Source organism: Planococcus citri, chromosome 5 (genome assembly GCF_950023065.1).
Source record: "Planococcus citri chromosome 5, ihPlaCitr1.1, whole genome shotgun sequence".
NCBI lineage: Eukaryota > Metazoa > Arthropoda > Insecta > Hemiptera > Pseudococcidae > Planococcus > Planococcus citri.
Genome location: NC_088681.1, coordinates 59,872,994 through 59,891,874, shown reverse-complemented (window position 1 = coordinate 59,891,874; position 18,881 = coordinate 59,872,994). Strand labels below are relative to the sequence as shown.

General features: G+C 34.4%; 1 protein-coding gene across 2 annotated transcripts in view; it reads left to right on the top strand.

Moving 5' to 3' along the window:
- LOC135846862 (protein O-mannosyl-transferase Tmtc2-like) overlaps positions 1-18,881 on the top strand; it is a 68,644-nt gene that overhangs the window by 34,712 nt on the left and 15,051 nt on the right. For both annotated transcript variants that reach the window (XM_065366205.1, XM_065366206.1), the window contains exons 4-5: positions 1,731-2,445; positions 2,580-2,694. In XM_065366205.1, coding sequence (XP_065222277.1) covers positions 1,731-2,445; positions 2,580-2,694 — 830 coding nt within the window. The remainder of the gene's footprint in view (positions 1-1,730; positions 2,446-2,579; positions 2,695-18,881) is intronic.

Here is an 18,881-nt window from a genome sequence, read left to right as displayed (position 1 = left end):
ATTTGCCATTAATTTTGTGTCAAAATTTGCCATTTTGTGGTCAAGATTTGCCATTTTGTGTCATGATTTGCCATTTTTGTGCCAAGATTTGATATTTTGTGTCAAGATTCCACATGTTGTGTCAGGATTTGCCATTAATTTTGTGTCAAAATGTGCCATTTTGTGGTCAAGATTTGCTATTTTGTGTCATGATTTGCCATTTTTGTGTCAAAAGCAATTTTTGTGTCAAAATTTGTTATTTGTGTTAAAATTGACCATTTAGTGCATTTGCCATTTTTGTGTGAAAATTTGCAGTTTTTTGTCAAAATTTGGCATTTTGTGGTTAAAATTTGGCATTTTGTGGTCAAAATTTGGCATTTTGTGGTCAAAATTTGGCATTTTGTGGTCAAGATTTGCCATTTTGTAGTCAAGACTTGCCATTTTTCTGGCTAGATGTGCCAATTTGTGTCAAAATTTGCCATTTTGAGTCAAAATTTGACATTTTGAGTCAAAATTTGACATTTTGAGTCAAAATTTGACATTTTGAGTCAAAATTTGACATTTTGAGTCAAAATTTGACATTTTGAGTCAAAATTTGACATTTTGTGTCAAAATTTGACATTTTGTGTCAAATTTTGACATTTTGTGTCAAAATTTGACATTCTGTGTCAAAATTTGCCATTTTGTGTCAAGATTTTCCATTAATTTTGTGTCAAAATTTGTCATTTTGTAGCTAAGACTTGCCATTTTTGTAACAAGATTTGCCTATTTGTGTCAAGATTTGCCATTTTGTGCATTTGTTATTTTGTGTCGAAATTTCTGCAAAGTTTAGCAAAAGTCTGCCTGTAAATATCTGTTATTGAAATTTTGCAAAATAAAATCAGTGTTTTTTTTCATTCATAAAAATAGTTATTTTAGATTTTTTTGCCAAAACTGCTGAAACCCAACTCTTCTTAGTGGAATTTCCAGAAAGTCTTGCTTTTTTGTGGCAAAAATTCTTATTTGTCGAAATTGCAAACAGTTTTTGTCAAAATTTGCCAAAAAGAACTGGTTTTTGCCAAATTTGTTACAGAATCAATTTTTTTGCCAAAAATCTCAAAACCAGGCTGTATCTAACAGTCCTTTTGATCCCAGAAAGTCAAGAAAAGTTTGTCTCTTTACCTATGGGTCATTTTTTTTCAACAAAAAAAAAAAAAAAAAAAAAAAAAAACAGAAAAAGTCCTTCTGTTTGCCCGAATGTCTTTCTCCGAATTTTTGAATAATTCTGTCATTTAATCAAAATTGAGCGAAAAATGAAAACTCAATTTTTTAGATTTTTAAAATTTTTTAAAATGGTGATTATTTTTTTATGTTTCTTTTATTTTGTAAACGAAAACCAATTGAGTATTTTTATTATCTTTCATAAATTATCAATCTTTTGAAGCTTTTTTTAAATCAATTTTGTGAAAATGAATGAAGGGAGAGGGGTATTAGCACATTTTTTTGAAAATGACCTTCCAAAAGGTTCTTCCAACGTCCTTCTTTTTAGTTTTCAGGTTTTGTTAGAAACCCTGAATACGATCTGTTGTATTTTTGGTCATAATTTGCCCCAGAACCGAATTTTTGATATAAAAGAATGGAAGAGGGAGGGAGGTAAAAATCACAATTTCCGATGGGTCTTTCTGGATAGTATATTATTAATGAAAATAGACATTAACGATAAATCATCTCAAATTCGCATCTCTAATTCTCATGTTCATTCTCGTTTTCAGAAATTACGATGGACGAACCTGTTGATCCTGTGCTCCGTTTCCACGCTGCTGTTGAGCGTACGTCTAAAACTAGCCAATTTCAACATGCCCACCTTCTCGTCGGCCGATAACCCGATCATAAAATCGAATTTCGAAACGAGAGCGCTAACATTCGCGTACCTACCGGTGTTCAACTTTTTCCTAACCTTGTTTCCATTTAGCTTAAGTTTCGATTGGGGTATGGACTCGATACCGCGTATAACGTCGCTGTTGGATTATCGAAATTTACTCTCGATCGGCTTCTATCTGATTAGCCAATTAATATTGCGATGGAATTTCGTGAAATTCGTGCAGGATAAAATCAAACACGATCCGGAGTGCGGTAACGAGTACAGTTGTTTTTGTAAACACGTCATTAGCCAGAAATCGCTAACGCCGCCGGCTATTCTGTTGTTCGTTATTTCCATCTCGGTTATACCCTTTATTCCGGCTACAAATTTATTCTTTTACGTTGGTTTCGTGGTTGCCGAACGTGTACTGTACATACCCAGCGTAGGGTTGTGTTTGCTGGTCGGCTATTGTTACGATAACGTGCCCTCCAGACGTAAGAAATTGTTTAAGATGGCGGTACTGTTGTCGGTGGCGGTGTTCGGTGTTCGCAGCGTACTACGGAACGACGACTGGCAAACGGAAGAGAAGCTGTATCGGTCTAATATTCACATAAATCCGCCCAAAGGTAAGAAGTCAAAGTACACGTATGGTACGAGTACAAAGTACTAGATGTGTAGATGTATTGTATTGTAGTAGTCCAGTGATGGGTAGATGAAGAAGTAACAGAGGGGTGGTTTTTTTGTTTTATTCTTCGTACAGCTTACGGTAATCTGGGATGCGTTCTGAGCAGTGAAGGCAGACTGCAAGAAGCAGAAGAAGCGTTACGGAAAGCTCTCCGGTATCGTTATAACATGGCTGATGTGCATTATAATCTGTAAGTACCTAGAGCTTAGTTGTATCTATTCATATTAGGGGAGTGGGAATGAAAAATAAATGTACGAGCAATTATCGAATTCTGCATTTGAATGGGTGCCCTCCTGAGGGATTTTTTTCTCAAAAATGTAGGTTGGTGGTCTTGCATCCCATAAACAAAGCATTTAAATATCACGTGTTGCAAACCTACATTTATGGGAGATTACTGAAAAATTTAAGACACAAAAATGTTGAAGCTTCCTTAATTGCTAGAAGTTAGTCCTAAGAACATAACCTGTAGCAAGAGGGATCTGAATGGGTCAGATTACATCACAGAATTTACCTGTAATTAAAATGAATTACAGTATATCGCACCTCGGGAGTAATAAGGTCACATCTCAAAAAAGTGAAATTTTACAGGAGAGTGATTTTCTTTTTTTTAAAAACTTGATTCATTATTTTTATCAACTTATAATAAATTGTGAGGAATGAATAGCACCTCGTTTTAAAGATCTGGTATCCTACCTTCATTTAGCATAACAACACTTTGAAAAATAAAATCTTAAAGAGGAAATATTTCAATGTTTGGAAAACATTTTGAGTTATCCTTTCATTAAAGTTGATGTGGAGGTGACAGGAAGCGTCCAAAAAAATTTTGTGATACCAAAGTTGTAGAGAATTAAATTTCCAATCGACATAATGTCGTTAGTTTTTTTCTAGAGTGCTTAGTTTTTGAGTTTTTCTCAAAAAACTAAAATTTCATTATATGTGCAAATTCATTTTTCTGAAAAGTGATCAATTTAAAAAAATGTTTCCATTTGGTACAAACCAATAAAAAATGCACTCCTTGTGACTATTTCTAACTGACAAACATTCAAAACAATCAAAACTATTTGTTAACACTTGGTATGTACGAAATTTGCTCAAAAAAGGTGGAGTTTTTTGAGATGTGCCCTTATAACTCCAAACAACTTGCAATGTTGTTGAGATTTTGAGTTAGGCCATTTGCATTTTTTACAAGATCTAGATAATGTACCCAACTCAAAGTGTAATTTTTGGTTGAGGGGGGGGGGGGTTATACAAACCCCAAAAATGCAAAAACATCAAAATCAATTTTTTTTTGAGATGTGACCTTATTACTCCCGAGGTGCGATATGTACATGGTACGATATTCATCTTCAATTACGGTGAATTATAGTATTTAGCTCTTATTACAGTTACTCAAGGTATTTACTTGTAATTACAGTAAATTACGGTATTTTTCCTTAATAACAGAAAATTATAGTATTTTACTGTAATCATAGTAAATTATGGTATTTACCAGTAATTACAGTAAGCAATGGTATTTACCCATAATTACAGTAACTTATGGTATTTACTTACCCATAATTACAGTAAATTATGGTATTTACCCACAATTACAGTAAATTATGGTATTTACCTGTAATTACAGTAAATTACGGTATTTACCCGTAATTACAGTAAATTACGGTATTTACCCGTAATTTACGGTAATTACCCGTAATTACAGTTAATTATGGTATTTACCCATAATTACAGTAAATTATGGTATTTACCCGCAATTACAGTAAATTATGGTATTTACCTGTAATTACAGTAAATTACGGTATTTACCCATAATTACAGTAAATTACAGTATTTACCCATAATTACAGTAAATTACGGTATTTACCCGTGTCCCGTAATTACAGTAAATTACGGTATTTACCTGTAATTACAGTAAATTACAGTATTTACCCGTACCTAGTTACTGTAAATTACAGTTTTTTGGTAATGTCGGCAAGAAGCAGGGTTATTTGGCAGTTTTGTCAAAAACAAGACTAGACACTTTTTTGTTGAAGATTTTGTCAAAAAAAAGCACTGAAAATGTAACCTTCACAAAAAAGTTGAAACTTTTTGACAATTTTCACAAGAAACGACGCGTTTTTACAATTTTGGTAAAAAACAGATCTTTTTAGACAACTGAGACAAGAATCAATACTTACTTTCTTGGGTGTTTAAGTATGAATAAAAACAGGAATTTTTTACAAAAAATTGGACTTTGATGCAATGACAATTCTGCTGAAAAGCAGAAAATTCCTGATTATGTAAGAAGAACGCCACTTTCTGACAATTTGGGCAAAAACACGACTTCTTTGGCAATTTTGAGGACCGTTTTGCAATTAGAAAAAAATAGAACTTTTTGACAAGTATGGCAAAAAAATGTGACTTTCATACAATTCATGGGGGGAGGGAGGAGATACTTTTCAGACAAATCTGCCAAAAAAAAGCAACAAAAAACCAGACTTTTTTAACAACTAAAGCATGTGATGTTTTAGCATTCAGTTCTCTGGATTCTGTTGGTAAAGAAGCAGGAATTTCTCAGGAATTTTGCCAAAAATTCAGGCTTTTTGATAGCATTTGGAACCTTTGAGACATCGGTACTAAACAGGAATTTTTTGACAATCTTGCCAAAAAAAAACACAATTTTACAATTTCAGAAGAAAATTATAATTTTTTAACTATTTTGGCAAAAATGAAACTTCCTGACTGACAATTTGATCAGTTAAGACTTTTTTTGGAAACAATTTTGGCAAAAAATGTAACTTTGTCACAATTTTAGAAAAAGTACATATAGGTAAACATTTTTTGACAAATGGAAATTTTTGAAAATTTTAGCAAAAATGGAACTGATTGACGATTTTTATGGAAAAATGTGACTTTTTCAGACAATTTTGAAAAATAACTGGACTTTTTGACAATTTGAACAGCAATATAATAATTTTTAAATAATTTTGAAAAAAACCAATAAACGGATTTTTTTTTGAAAAAATCACAACTTTTTCACTAAGTTATTTACTTTTTTAACTACATTTTTCCAGCCAAATTTTCTGAAAACTCTCCACTGGACTTCTCACCACCTTGCACATAAAAAAAATTAAGAGGGTGTCAATTTTTTGGTAAGTCATTTTCCCTGACTTTTCCAGGTTTTCCAGACCAATTTTCTAGATTTTTTTTTACCAATTTTCTATGCTTACCCCATACTTTGAATTGAAGAAGAATTAGCCAAGGAGGGGGGACGGTGAAGTCATGTGTACCATTTTCTTTCAATACTTCGCCTCACGAGTAATAATTCTTCTCTTTTTAGTAATTTTTTTCATAAGTTTCTCTTCAAACTGGATACTTTTTGGATATAAAAAACAGCTCCAAATTTTTTGTGTGAGGGGGGGGGGGTCAATTGGATACGAAAATGTCGAATGTAAAACCAAAAATGGAGAAAGCTATTTTTTGGGTTTTTGAGAGGGAGCGTTGTCGACTGAACATTTGTTGTATAATGTGGTAGGATAACAAAATTAGAATTTCGACAGACATAAAAATGATATTTTTGGTGAGAAGTTTATTTTTTGGGTTTAAAATTTGATTTTAAAAAATAAATCCATTTTGATTTTGAAACAGAAAAGAAAACAAGCCCGAGCGAAGTGAGGGCAAAAGCTTTCGAAAATTTGTCTATCGATAAGTAAAAAATAATGTTTTTCTTTCATCACACGTCCATATCCAAAATTTGCAATCGATCGTTTTTTTCAAAATTCCGGGGATTTTTGTGAAAATTACAAAATTCCATAACTTTTTCAGGTTTTTTAGGAGAATAGACTTCTTTAACTTTTGGCATCATACATTAGGTGGAAGTAAAACCTATCGAAGTTGGCAATTTTTACCGCATAATTATTCGCGACGACGTATCGAAGCTTGTGCGAGATGGTAAAAATAAAAGGTGAAAGGTGCTCGAGCATATCGAAATAAATAACTCGCGAACATTTCCATATACCGTAGGTTCTGGAAATGGCGAAATTCGAAGCAAAAGCCTGGTGCGGTGAAACTGTCGCATGGACGATTTACATAATTTGTCGTTGTTGTTTTTTTTCTTCTTCGCGTTGTTGTCGAGCATGCTACGTGTAAAGTAAAACCCTATGTTAGGGCGTTTTGTGTGTATTCGTCGACGTTAAGACCACATAAAACCCATCGTCGCAAGATGAACGGTTTATGGTGTTGGTATATGAAACGTACACCAGTTACCAGGCATTAATTCACCATTACCTACCACCTTTCTATTCTATACTATGTTCTGTAATTCGCACCGCTAACTAAAACAACTGCTCCATAATTTTTTTTATTATCTGCGAAAAGGGTGAGTTGTGTGTACGTCTGTATATGGTAGTCTTTCGCCTAGATTCATAGACGACAAAAACATGTCACTTATTCCGCACTTTCTTGTTTCGGTTTCGTTGCCTTGTGTCGTGTGGTGTTAGTTTTAGTGGGAAAAAAATTGCACGAAAGTTGTATTTAATCCGCCTTTTTTTCATACCAAAATGGTGGAGGATTTTTTTTTGTACTTTTTTACAATTCTTATGTACATATTTAGAAAATTCTTGGTGAATTTTTCCTAGGTTTTTTGAAATTTGCACTCGATTTTTTATCGATTTTCAGGCATTTTAAAGAATTTTACGGTAATTTAAGCCAGTTTATTTTGTGAATTTTTAGTTTTTTGTTCGAATTTTAAAATTTAGCTCGGATGGGAGGAGGAGGGGGGTAAATTGGTGTTTGAAAAAAAGGAAATGGGATGGGATATTCTAAAGATACGAGTTTATAATTTTTTCCAGCTCGATTTTCGACAAAATGAACCGCTTCAGGAGAAGTGTAGTGGCAGGAAGGCAGGAGCACCGAAGCACTATCAAATTTCGGACGGTGTTGGGGAAATTTTGATTTATGATGTAATATGTTAATGGTGTGTCGTCGTCGTGTCTGGTGGTGCTGTGTTGTTGTAACAGATGTTCAAAAAGCTCGAAACGACGATTTGTTTTCGCGAAACAGCTCGTCTGTCATCCTGTCCCTACCCCTTGTGCCCCCTTACTCTCGATATACTCGCCACTGCGCCGATTGAATTAAGATGGCTCGTTTACTCGATACATTAAAGAGTTAATTTCAGCCGGATTTCGTCTAGGTAGGCTACATTCTTGTATCGTCGTCTCGGAATTATGCTACCAGAAAATCCACCGAAGACATCATGAGCGATGGAATGATAGGAGGGGGGGGGAGGGTTTGAAAATTGATACGTCGGCGTCTGCGTTTCGCTCGCTGGAGTGATTATCGTGCCCAGGCTCGACTTGCTGTGCTCGTCGGCATAAACGAACTCGATAGCTGATACTAAATGTACATATAAGTTGAGTATATCCAAGATTGATGTGCCAATTAGTCGAGATGAGACTGAAATTCAATTCTGGCTGTTAATACCGCACCGCAGAGACCGTAATCGAATCATTTACTCGTGTATACCTCCACCTCTACCCTAACTACCCACGTAGACTTACTCGGCTATGGTATTTATGAATATACCTTATATTAGTCGAGACATTCAATCGCGATGGCATAGCCGAGTCGAGTCGATTAAAAAGTCTTCTTTCCTGGTATAGAAATTTAATAAAGTCGCGTCAGTCACTCTCACTCGTGCCACGAGGTATCATATTTTCCATCTTACTCCGTCCCATCCCTCTCAATCACTCGCTGGTGAATTTAATTAGCTTAATAAAATAATGAAAAAGCGTACACAGTACACACGACCCAGCGTGTCGCGCTTGGCATGATACAGTCGTTGTTATTGCCCTTATGAGTGTTCGGTGTACGTCATCGTCGTCGCCGTAATACCGATGTCCGGAAAAACTCGAAAGCAATATATTCGCCGTATATCATATACACGATGAAGCGAGACCCCGCGTACCTCGTCATGTCATCGAGGGTCCCACCGAGTCACGATATAGGTAGTTTATCCACGACCAACATCGACCACGTACAGCTAAATTAATTAACGCGAGTGTTGCATTTTAGGTATGGTAGACGAACGAGGTATCCGGGTGTATACAGAGAGATACACGGTGAAAATGCCCCTCCCCTCCCCCGCCTTCTACTTCGTATTTTCTCATATTCTTGATAGATGTACGTGCATGTGGTCGTATTGCTCGATGTGTACATTTAGCGTATTTTGTGCATTACACGTCGTCATTTAATCAAAAAAACTGGACGTTTGTGGATTTATGGGTATTATTTTTCTTAATTTTAGTCTCGTTGAATGGCTTTTGACGAAGAAAAATGATTTGTAAGATCGTGATTACCAAAATAATCGACAAATTGAAAATTACTGGTGAATTACCGTAATTACCAGATTTTAAAAACAATTAATTAGCAAAGTTACAGGTATGAAAACTCTTGATTTTATATTAAAAGCTGCAAAAAGTCACTTTCTTGCCAAAATTGTCAAAAAGATTCCTTTTTTAGTCAAAATTTTTAGAAATGCTGATTTTTTTCCAAAATTGCCTAAATAAAAGTTCAGTCATTTTCCAAAATTGTCTCAAAAAAAGGTCATTCAAACATTTAGCCAAAATTGTCAAATGTCTCATTTGCAAAAAAATTCAAATTTTTTTCAAAATAGTAAAAATTTCCAAATTTGTTTGAAAAAAGGATCAGTTTTATAAACATTTTCAAAAAGGTTGCGTTTATCTGTTCAAGTTGTCAGAAAGCTCCATTTCGATCTAAATTGCCGAAAAAGTCCAATTATTTCTCAAAATTGTCTGAAAAAAGTCACGTTTTCTGGCAAAAATTGTGAATCAGTTCCATTTTTTTCAAAATTTTCAAAAAGTTTCATTTGTCAACAAATTTTTATTTTTTCTGAAAATGCGAGTAAGTTACTTTTTAGACAAAATTGTTTGCAAAAAGTACTGTTTTGTCAAAATTGTCAAAAAAGTCATGCTTATTTGGTCAAATTGTCAGAAAGTCTAATTTTTGACAAAGTTGTCAGAAAATGATCATTTCTTCTAAAATTGTGAAATTGTGTTTTTTTTTTGCTAAGATTTGTCAAAAAATTTCTGTTTTTTTGCCAAAATTGACTGAAGGTCCATTTTTACCAAAAATATCTCCAATGTCTCGTTGATTCCCAATGTTGTCAAAAAGTACGGATTTTCACCAAAGTCCTGCTTCTTTTGCATAAACCAAAATATCCTTGAAGCATTGGCTCTTGATTTAGCCGTTTAAAATTTTTTTTTGTCAACATTGTCTGATAGGTACCTTTTCCCCAATAAATTGTAAGAAAGTCACATTGTTTTGCCATAGTTGTTGCAAAGTCCTCATTTTTTTCAATTGGATTTTATATTGAAATATTGTAAAAAAGCTCAGATTTTTGACGATTGTCAAATAAGTTGTGTTTTTAGCCAAAATTGTCTGAAATCTTGTTTCTTCTTCAATTATCAGAAATTTTTTATTTTTTCCAAAAATTGTCTTTGAATCAAAGTTCATATTTTTGTCAACATTTTTGAAAAATTCCTGTTCTTATATCCAAGCATCCAAAAAGTATTGGTTCTTGCCTCAAGTTGTCTAAAAAGACCTGCTTTTTGCCAAAATTGTAATAAACTCTCAATTTTTATAAAAATTGGGGATCAAAAAGTCTTAACTTTTTCGAAAAAAGTCACATTTTCAGTCCTTATTGGTGTCAGAATTGTGCAAAAAAAAAGGGTGTCTCCCATTTTTTTTTTTTTTTTGACAAAATTGCCCAATATTTCTGTTTTATGCCGAAATTGCCAAAAAAAAGTTTTTTGTTCCATCAAAAATTACAAAAAAAATGTCACTATTTTTTTTGCATAAAACTGTCAAAAATAGTCGTGTTTTTTGGTAGAACTATTTGAAAAATGTCTGTTTTTTCTGAAATTATTTTATGGTCCCATTTCTGCTAGAATTCTTAAGATTATGCATGTCTGATTTTTTTCCAAAATTGTTCAGAAACCTGATTTTTACCTTACAAAATTCTTGGAAAATCGTTTCTTTGCTGCCAAAACTTTCAAAAAGTGTTGATTCTTGCTCTATAGGTGCCTGAAAAGTCCTGTTTTTTGACATAGGTATGCTAAAAATGGGTCACTTTTTCCAAAATTTTAAGATAGTCATATTTTTTGCCAACATTTTAGTGATAGTCTGATTTTTCGTCGAAATATTAAAAACTATATTTTTTGAATTGTGAAAACATTGTCTGCATTTCTTGCCAAAATTGTCAACAGATTCTAATTTTTGTCAAAGTCACACCATCAGTTCGCAAATTTGAAAAAAAAATTGAAAAATTCTTGTGACCTATGATTTGTTGGGAAGTCCAAGATGCTGATTTCGAATTTCAACTCAATTTTCGGATACATGTCTTCTAAACCCCACCCAAATACCCAAAATTTCAACAAGAAAAAAAGTTGAAAAATGTGCGTTACCTAGTTGGATTTTTAGAGGCGCCGATTTAGAATTTTATTCCAAGTCAATTTTCTGGTGTTAAGCTCCCTAAGCTCCACAATAAGCCCTCGTAAAAAAAAATTAAAAATTCGTGTAACCTATTAGTCCGGCATATGACAATAGGAGTAATTGCACCCCCCCCCCCGCCGATCCTCCGGGACAACTTTTTTCTTAGGGGACATCCTAAGGAACATTTTAAAGCAAACTTGCCAAAAAAAAGTTGGCCTTACTTACAAAATGGCGGCCATTTGCACGAACTTTTTCAAACTTTACAAAGGTAGATCGAAAGATCATGCAAAGATTTATCACCTGTCAAAATTTCAAGAGCTAAAGTGAGTTTTTCGATTTTTGGTGAATTTTTGAAAATCGAACTTAGGTCAAAAATGAGGGAAAAAATCAAAATTTTACCAAATTGACCAAGAAAGCTGAAATTTGGGATATACCCTATGTTCGACATGCCAAATCGATTGGAAACGGTTTCAACCCGTTTTGAGCAGTTCTGGAGCCTCCAGCAGATTTTTGAATCTCGAAATTCCCACAAAATTCCATCAAATTGGAGTTGTAAAGCTAAAATTTATTCTAAAAACTAATTTCAATACGCTACGAAGAACTGCAGGTGAATTTCAAGTCGTTTTGGATCCTCCAGCAACTTTTTGAAAATTCCTAAAGCCTCCAGCAGATTTTTGAAACTTTAAATTTTCACAAAATTTCATCAAATGGATATGGAAAGCTGAAATTTACTCTACACTCCAATTTTAACACCCTCTGAAGACGACTTCAGGTGGGTTCAAATAATTTTAGGGCCTCCAGCGACTTTCTTTGAAAATTACCGTAGGCTTCAGCTTTCTTGGTCAATTTGGTAAAATTTTGATTTTTCCCCTCATTTTTGGCCTAAGTTCGATTTTCAAAAATTCACCAAAAATCGAAAAACGCACTTTAGCACTTGAAATTTTGACAGGTGATCAATTTTTGCATGATCTTTCGATCTACCTTTGTAAAGTTTGAAAAAGTTCGTGCAAGTCCTATGTTAAAACGCAAAATCTGCGATTTTGGCCGACCTGTCAATCAAAATGGCCGCCATTTTGTAAGTAAGACCAACTTTTTTTTTGGCAAGTTTTGCTTTAAAATGTTCCTTAGGATGTCCCCTTTAAGAAAAAAGTTGTCCCGGAGGATCGGCGGGGGGGGGGGGGTGCAATTACTCCTATTGTCATATGCCGGACTATATGGTTTGTTGGGTTTCCAGAGGTGCTGATATCAAATTTCCGTTCACATTTTTGATACGAGCCCCTTGAGCCTCACAATAATTGCCGAAAACTTCAAAAAAGTTGAAAAAATCGTGTGACCTATGGTTTGTTCGGTTTTCAAAGGTGCTGGTTTCGAATTTCAACTTACTTTTTATGTAAAAGTCTTCAGAAGTTCGCAATGAGTTCCCATATGCCATAAAATTGAAATAAAGATGTGACTTAGCTTTATCGAAGCTTTAGAGAATTCGCCATTCTATAATATCTACCTATAATCGAAGTGCACGTTGTTTCTATTCATCTGAAAACAGTAAAGAGAGAAAATACTGTAGAGCTTTTTGGTTTGCACATTTCTGAGATTGGCATCGCTGATGTTCGTCAAACTGATATCAATAATTAATCTGGTATTAAATGGTTAATTTTTCGACGTCACGCCCAATTACACATTTACTAGAACATGAGATATGGACGCAAATGTGCTGTAAAGTGCTGTTTACAGAGTAGTAATCCCTTCTGATAAACTCAACGATAAGGTTTTAACAACGCTGCAGCAGAATTCCCAAAGATGTTGTATATTGTACCTTGTATAGTTTTGCGAGACGATAGAGCGGTGAAAAAAGAGATAGGTGAGAGGGGGAGTGAGGCGCGTGGCGCCGCAGCCGTATTAATTTAACGTATGGTTTTGCAAGACGCGTGAGAATTATAATATTAAGCAAGTAAAGCGTAAGCATTATACATTCCTTACACATTGTACGCGTAAATCTAACGCATTAATTCTCGTATAAACATAATACGTAGGTTGTAGTTTGAACAGTACCGCAATACCTCCCCCCCCCCCCTAGAAGGGGAGACCGGAGGACGAGAAACACGACGGTTAATACTGTTTGAAATTCGACGCTGTTGTTATGTGTGTATGTGTATAGGAGCTACTGGACGAAAGAGAGGCAGAGGAAAAGGTACCTACCTTAACACTCACATACACGCTGAAAAACCTCTAGATTTATATACACAGCTGCATGGGGCAGAAAGAGAGAGAAAGAGTGAGTCGACTGGAGACCCGTAAGTGTGATTTTATACGAGGACGACGACGACGCAATTCCAACCCTTTCTCTTGCTCTTTTGACGAACGAACGAACGAGTGAGTGAGCGAGTGAGAGAGTCTTGTTTTTAAAGTGTAATTAACAAGCGCAGCGACAGGTAAATAATGACTGGAGCGAAGACTTAGGCGCGGGAACAGCTTTCGCACCAGCTCGAATACGCGCTATTACATTGTTTACCGGAGCAGGTTGACGTTTAGGCGTAAATAAAAGCTACGCTAAATACAGTTTATACGGCGCGGATTAAATGGCATTAAGAAACAGGCGATGCGCGTTTCCTCATTCCAGCCTCTGTATGGTTCAATTTCGGCTGCGTCTTCGTCTTCTTCTCTTTACCTGGCTTTTTCCTAAAAATATAAAATAGGATACTCATGTACCTAAAATTTGAATTCAAATTTACACAGACTGACTACAAATGCATAGGTAGAGGTAGGTAGGATACAAATCAACAAATACTCACTCCATTTTAATCATGAAAATAGTTTCATTGATACACCTTTTTTTCTTCAATTTTTGGCCCACCAGTCACAAATAAACAATCCTGAATAGGTACAGCCAAGGCCTTCAAGAGGCAAATTTCATGTTGAGCCCTATTTCTAAAGTAGAAACTATAGAGGTTTTTAAAGAATTGCTGGGGAGGGGAGAGGGGTGATGTCGACCAGTGATGAAACTTTTACATTTCAGTTTCAGTTTTCGGTTATTAGTTTCGGTTTTTAACCAGTTTCAGTTTGGATTCCACTTATTTTTCCATAAAATTCGTAATATTTCGGAAATTTTGAAAAAAATGAACTACTTTTTTAGTTTTGCTTTTTTCAGTTTCAGTTTTCAGTTTCAATATCGACTTCAGTTTTTGACAAGTTTCAGTTTTAGTTTCCTTCAGTTTTCCTACAAATGGTGTCGGCTGAAAATTTGTCAACTGATGTAGGAGAAAAATATCAATTTTGCCGATTGATATGATATTAATGACTTATGATTTTTTTTTTTTTTTTTTTTTGATTTTTTGAGGCCTCAAGTGTGAAATTTGATTTATTTTAAAACGAGGAACAAATTATTGATTTTTCGATTTTGAATATTTTTAGCGATGTATGGATTTAAAGGCGTCCTCAGAACTCAGAATGGCTCGAAATTGTAAAATTCTGTCTCGAGGGGATGGGAGGGAGGTAGTTCTAGACAATATGTGAGGGCGCATACGAAAAGGGACCATATGACCAAAAAAAAAAGCTCCTTGAAAGTGTTGTAGGAAACTCTTTAAAGAGTTCCTACAATAATTTCAGAGAGCTTTTTTTTTTTTTGGTCATATGGATTCGAGTTAATTTAGAAAATTTTCCTACAAAAAGAAAAAAATTTGAGTTTTTGAATTTTTTCCAAAATTGCACTCGAGATCTCCGGCAGGAAATCGACTAAAATGTGGACGAATCCAATAAACAAGTCAGCTGCAAAAACTACATAATTTCTACATCCTCTGGAGAAATTTTAAAAAAATCACGCGGATAGAGGCTCTAGAATGGCTCTAAATTTGCCAAGTTTGGATTCGAGCAGTTGATTGCAGGCAAGAAAAGGTGTCTTCCAGAAAGGTCCGCGTTTTGACTTTTTATACTCACTTTTTTCTATTTTTTAAATCATGGACTCAAAATTTTGAGATTCACCCTTCTGAAAAATACTGAGGTATTTTTGGGGAAAATGAATTGTTTTTTCATATTATTTAAAATCAGAATTTTTTCAATTTCCCAATTATTCTACCCTTATTTTGAAAATTTGAATTTCTAAAAATTTTCTCTCAAGTGATGACAAAAATTTGGATGGAAAGATCTAAACTACTGGAAATTTTGAACTGAAAAAAAAGAAGACGAAATGCTTTCTTAAGTAGTGAAAAATATTGATGGTAATAATATTGAACCCCCCTCCCCCGACCATTTAAATAAAATGTGAGAAATTGTCCTGCTTTTGTATTATTTTTATATTTTTGAATCATGGAACAAAAATTTTAGAACTCCCTTCTTCTTGAAAATATTTAGGTATTTTTTGGAAAATGACTTGTGAGGGGGGGGGGGGTCGACTGAAAATTTGTCAACCGATGTTTGTGAAAAACATCGATTTTGATATTCATATAACTTATGAAAATTTTAATTTATTTTTTGGATTTTTGGATGCCTCAAATGTGAAAATTTGTTTATTCTGAAATGATAGAAACTATGTAATTGACCCATGCAAAATGAGGGTGAGAGCTTTTGAAAATTTTCATTTTGAGATGTCTAAAAACGAGGGTTTTTTAATGCGAAGAGTTCTTTTTTTGGTTTTTACAATAGAATTTGATTGGTTTTTTTTTTTTTTTTAGGAAATTAATTTTGAAAAGAAGTGAACAGGCTCAAGCGAAGTGAGGACGAAAGCTTTTAAAAATTTGTATTTGGGCATAAAAACGAGATTTTTTTAAAATGTGAGTACGAGGGGTTTATTTTTTTGCTTTTAAAATTTCAGAATTTGAGTGATGTTTTTTTGAAGGAAGTTGATTTTGAAAAAGAAAACAGAACTGGCTCATGAGAGGGTGAAATTTCTTAAAAATTTGAATTTTGAGAGGCATGAAAACGATGTTTTTGTGCGTTTATTTTTTGGATTTAAAACTTGATTTTTTTTTTATCAGAAATTTCCATCTTGACGATCTTGAAATAGAAAATAAAACAAGTCCGAGCGAAGCAAGGCCAAATAAAGTTATCGAAAATTTGTGTTTCGAGGAGTGAAAAAATGATGTTTTTTTTTCATCATAGACCCTGCCCTGTTTGCCCCCCCCCTCGACGGCCTTGGGTACAGCTCTAGCTTTGGGTCGTCTCGTGTCAATTTAGAAGTCGAGGGAATAAGGTTGAGGAAGTATTTGTTTATACTTTATGTGATCTTTAATTTTTGCAGATTTTGTTTTTTCATCAAAAATGAGCTAATCGAAAAATAGATTGTTGGGAAGTGAAATTCGAGCTTTCAAAATTATACTATATCTCGCCCTTCTACGTTCGTTCGAAAAATCCCACTCCTCGAAAACGCTACTTTACAAGTTTGCCTAAGATAAACACGGATTAAAGCATGTAAAACTATGTGTAAAGATACCAGGATATAGTTACCTGTTTGAGGAAAAAATATGAGGATTATTCTAGACGCGGTGAAAAAACAAAGCAGGAGCACGAATGGGTGAAGTGGAAATACGAGGAAAAAAGGTATACTACACGTAGATACACAGTGTTTATAAAAATGAAAAGGATTTTCGGATATTTTCCCAGTTTAAATGGAAATTAACGAAATGATGGTGGTGGGGAAGGGGCAGAGGAAAATACCGAGATACGTTTAAGACGAGAGCTTATGATGTCTGGGAAATGTAAGGCTGGTGATGGGACGAGGCGACGCAGCGCGGCACCAAAGAAAGGTAAGTATTAAGTGTTGTAACGCGGTGATGCTGGGATGCTGCTTTTGTCGTTGATAAATAATTCATCCGGATCGGCTTACTACGTTCTCGACGTAGTTGGAAGGTTACGAAGTGAGGCTGCTTTCGCGATATTGCGAGCAGAATTGGTTAGATCTGGGTGATCTACTCGTATGAGGAGATGTAGAGGGATCAAGTGTGAATGAGGAAGCCTGAGTGAGATGGACTTGTTCAAATACAAAATTCAATTTCAGGGAATATTTTCTCAAGAGGAAGTTGTGAAAAGGTAACTTTTTGATGTGGAACTACATAGATATTCATTGAAAAATTGACGAGGTGATTGAAACATCAAGCTTTTGCTTTCATTCCTTTTGATTTTGCTGAAATGAAAGAATATAAATAGAAAATGGCCTAGTACACGATACTTTTGGAACATTTATTCGTCGATATCAAACGAGTCTCACATCAATAGACTACTTAAATAATTTGTAATGTGTACTTGAAACTCGAATTGAAATAGGTATGTAGTTCATTTTGAATAAGTACATTAATGGGAATACTTAAATCATCTGTCAATTTCATTAAACTGAAATTATCTTCGAGAAGGACTGAAGAAATACCTTGTCCTTACCAAAGAGCTACTTCATCGTAGAGATAGAATAACGTAGTATTTTTTTCTCTTCGAAACACCTTTCATCGTAGTACACTATGTAGTTTATAACAATATTTTAAAAGTAACACAAACTGGAAGGGGCAATTTTTCCTTTATTTTTTCTATCACCTATTGAAAAAAAAGAGGAGGAAGGAAAAGGAAAAGCTCACGCGAACGACTGCGGATATCATTTGTTAGACACTTATCATAGCCAGACATCGAGAAAGGAAAATAAAAGTATAACGTGTGCGACGTTGGACGTTGCTCGAGACGTGAGTAACCTAATGAGGTTATCTATTGATAAATTTAGCTTGAGAAAGGTTATTCTTTTTGTCAGTGTTGACCTATTATGGGACAAAGCTAAAACAGAGGTGATATTTGTGCGTCTGAGTCTCTAAGAATACCAGAATATGAAAAGCTGTATCCCGTAGGGATGCAGACAGATACGAGATTGGTTATGAATGATTTTCCAGCGGAGTGTGTCTCAGTTGAGCTCGAAGGATGTGTGATTATCTATATTGAAAAATTTTGATTCATTTTACTAACGAACCCTATTTAGATAGTAGTATGTAGGAACTTGAATTAGTTATTTTTGAATGAACGACCTGGATTTTTCGATAAAAGAATTTCCGACGTTAAAAATGATGGGCGGAAAACACATTATTTCTTTTCCGAATTATATCTCTTGATTCCATTAAATGACTAAAAATGTCCTAAAAAGTGAAGATCAGGTATTTTGGTGTTATATTTCGGGACTGGGAGAGGGGAGAGAGGAGAAAGTTGCGACGATGAATTTGATACGAATTATGCCTTTTTACATAAACTTGCTGCAAGCCGGATCGAGTCAAAATTTCTTCATTTTCTAAATTTAATTGAGCCTACCTGGAAGAATATTTTAGAAGAATAATCTGGGGAAAGGTGATAATTTCTGAAATTTTTCAGTCAGTCGCGTTCAATTTTCTTTAAAAAGCATAATTAATCCCAAAAATGAAAATTAGAAAAAAAATACAGAGATCTATAAATTACGTAATTGAGTTTTTAGTATTTTGATCCCGAAAAGGTGTTTTGATCAATTCTTACTATTGCCCTTTTTATCAGCAAATTCATGAACAATATTATTTATTTTTTCAAGCTTGGGAAATATCGAGAAATTTTTTTTCCGAGTTATTCAATTAGCCCATTTTTGGCAAATTTTCCTTTTTTTCCTTCTCTAATAAAAACTGGGAGGGGGAGGGGATGAATCAAATTTGAGCCAAAAATGAAACAATTGTTCTTTTGGGTGTTTGATTAAGCTAAAATGCTAAATGAATTGATTAGCAATAGATTTGATTCATTTTAAACAGCTCTAAAGTCTACAGCGATGTTTTAAATTTTCAGTTTTTTTTTCTATCACCTAAAATTTATTTTGGTCATTGAACTTTACTTGCTAAGGTTCATGAGCGAATGTTTACTGCTTTTAATATTGATTTACGTGATTCATGGCGATTTCTGCTGTCTGGCTTTCTT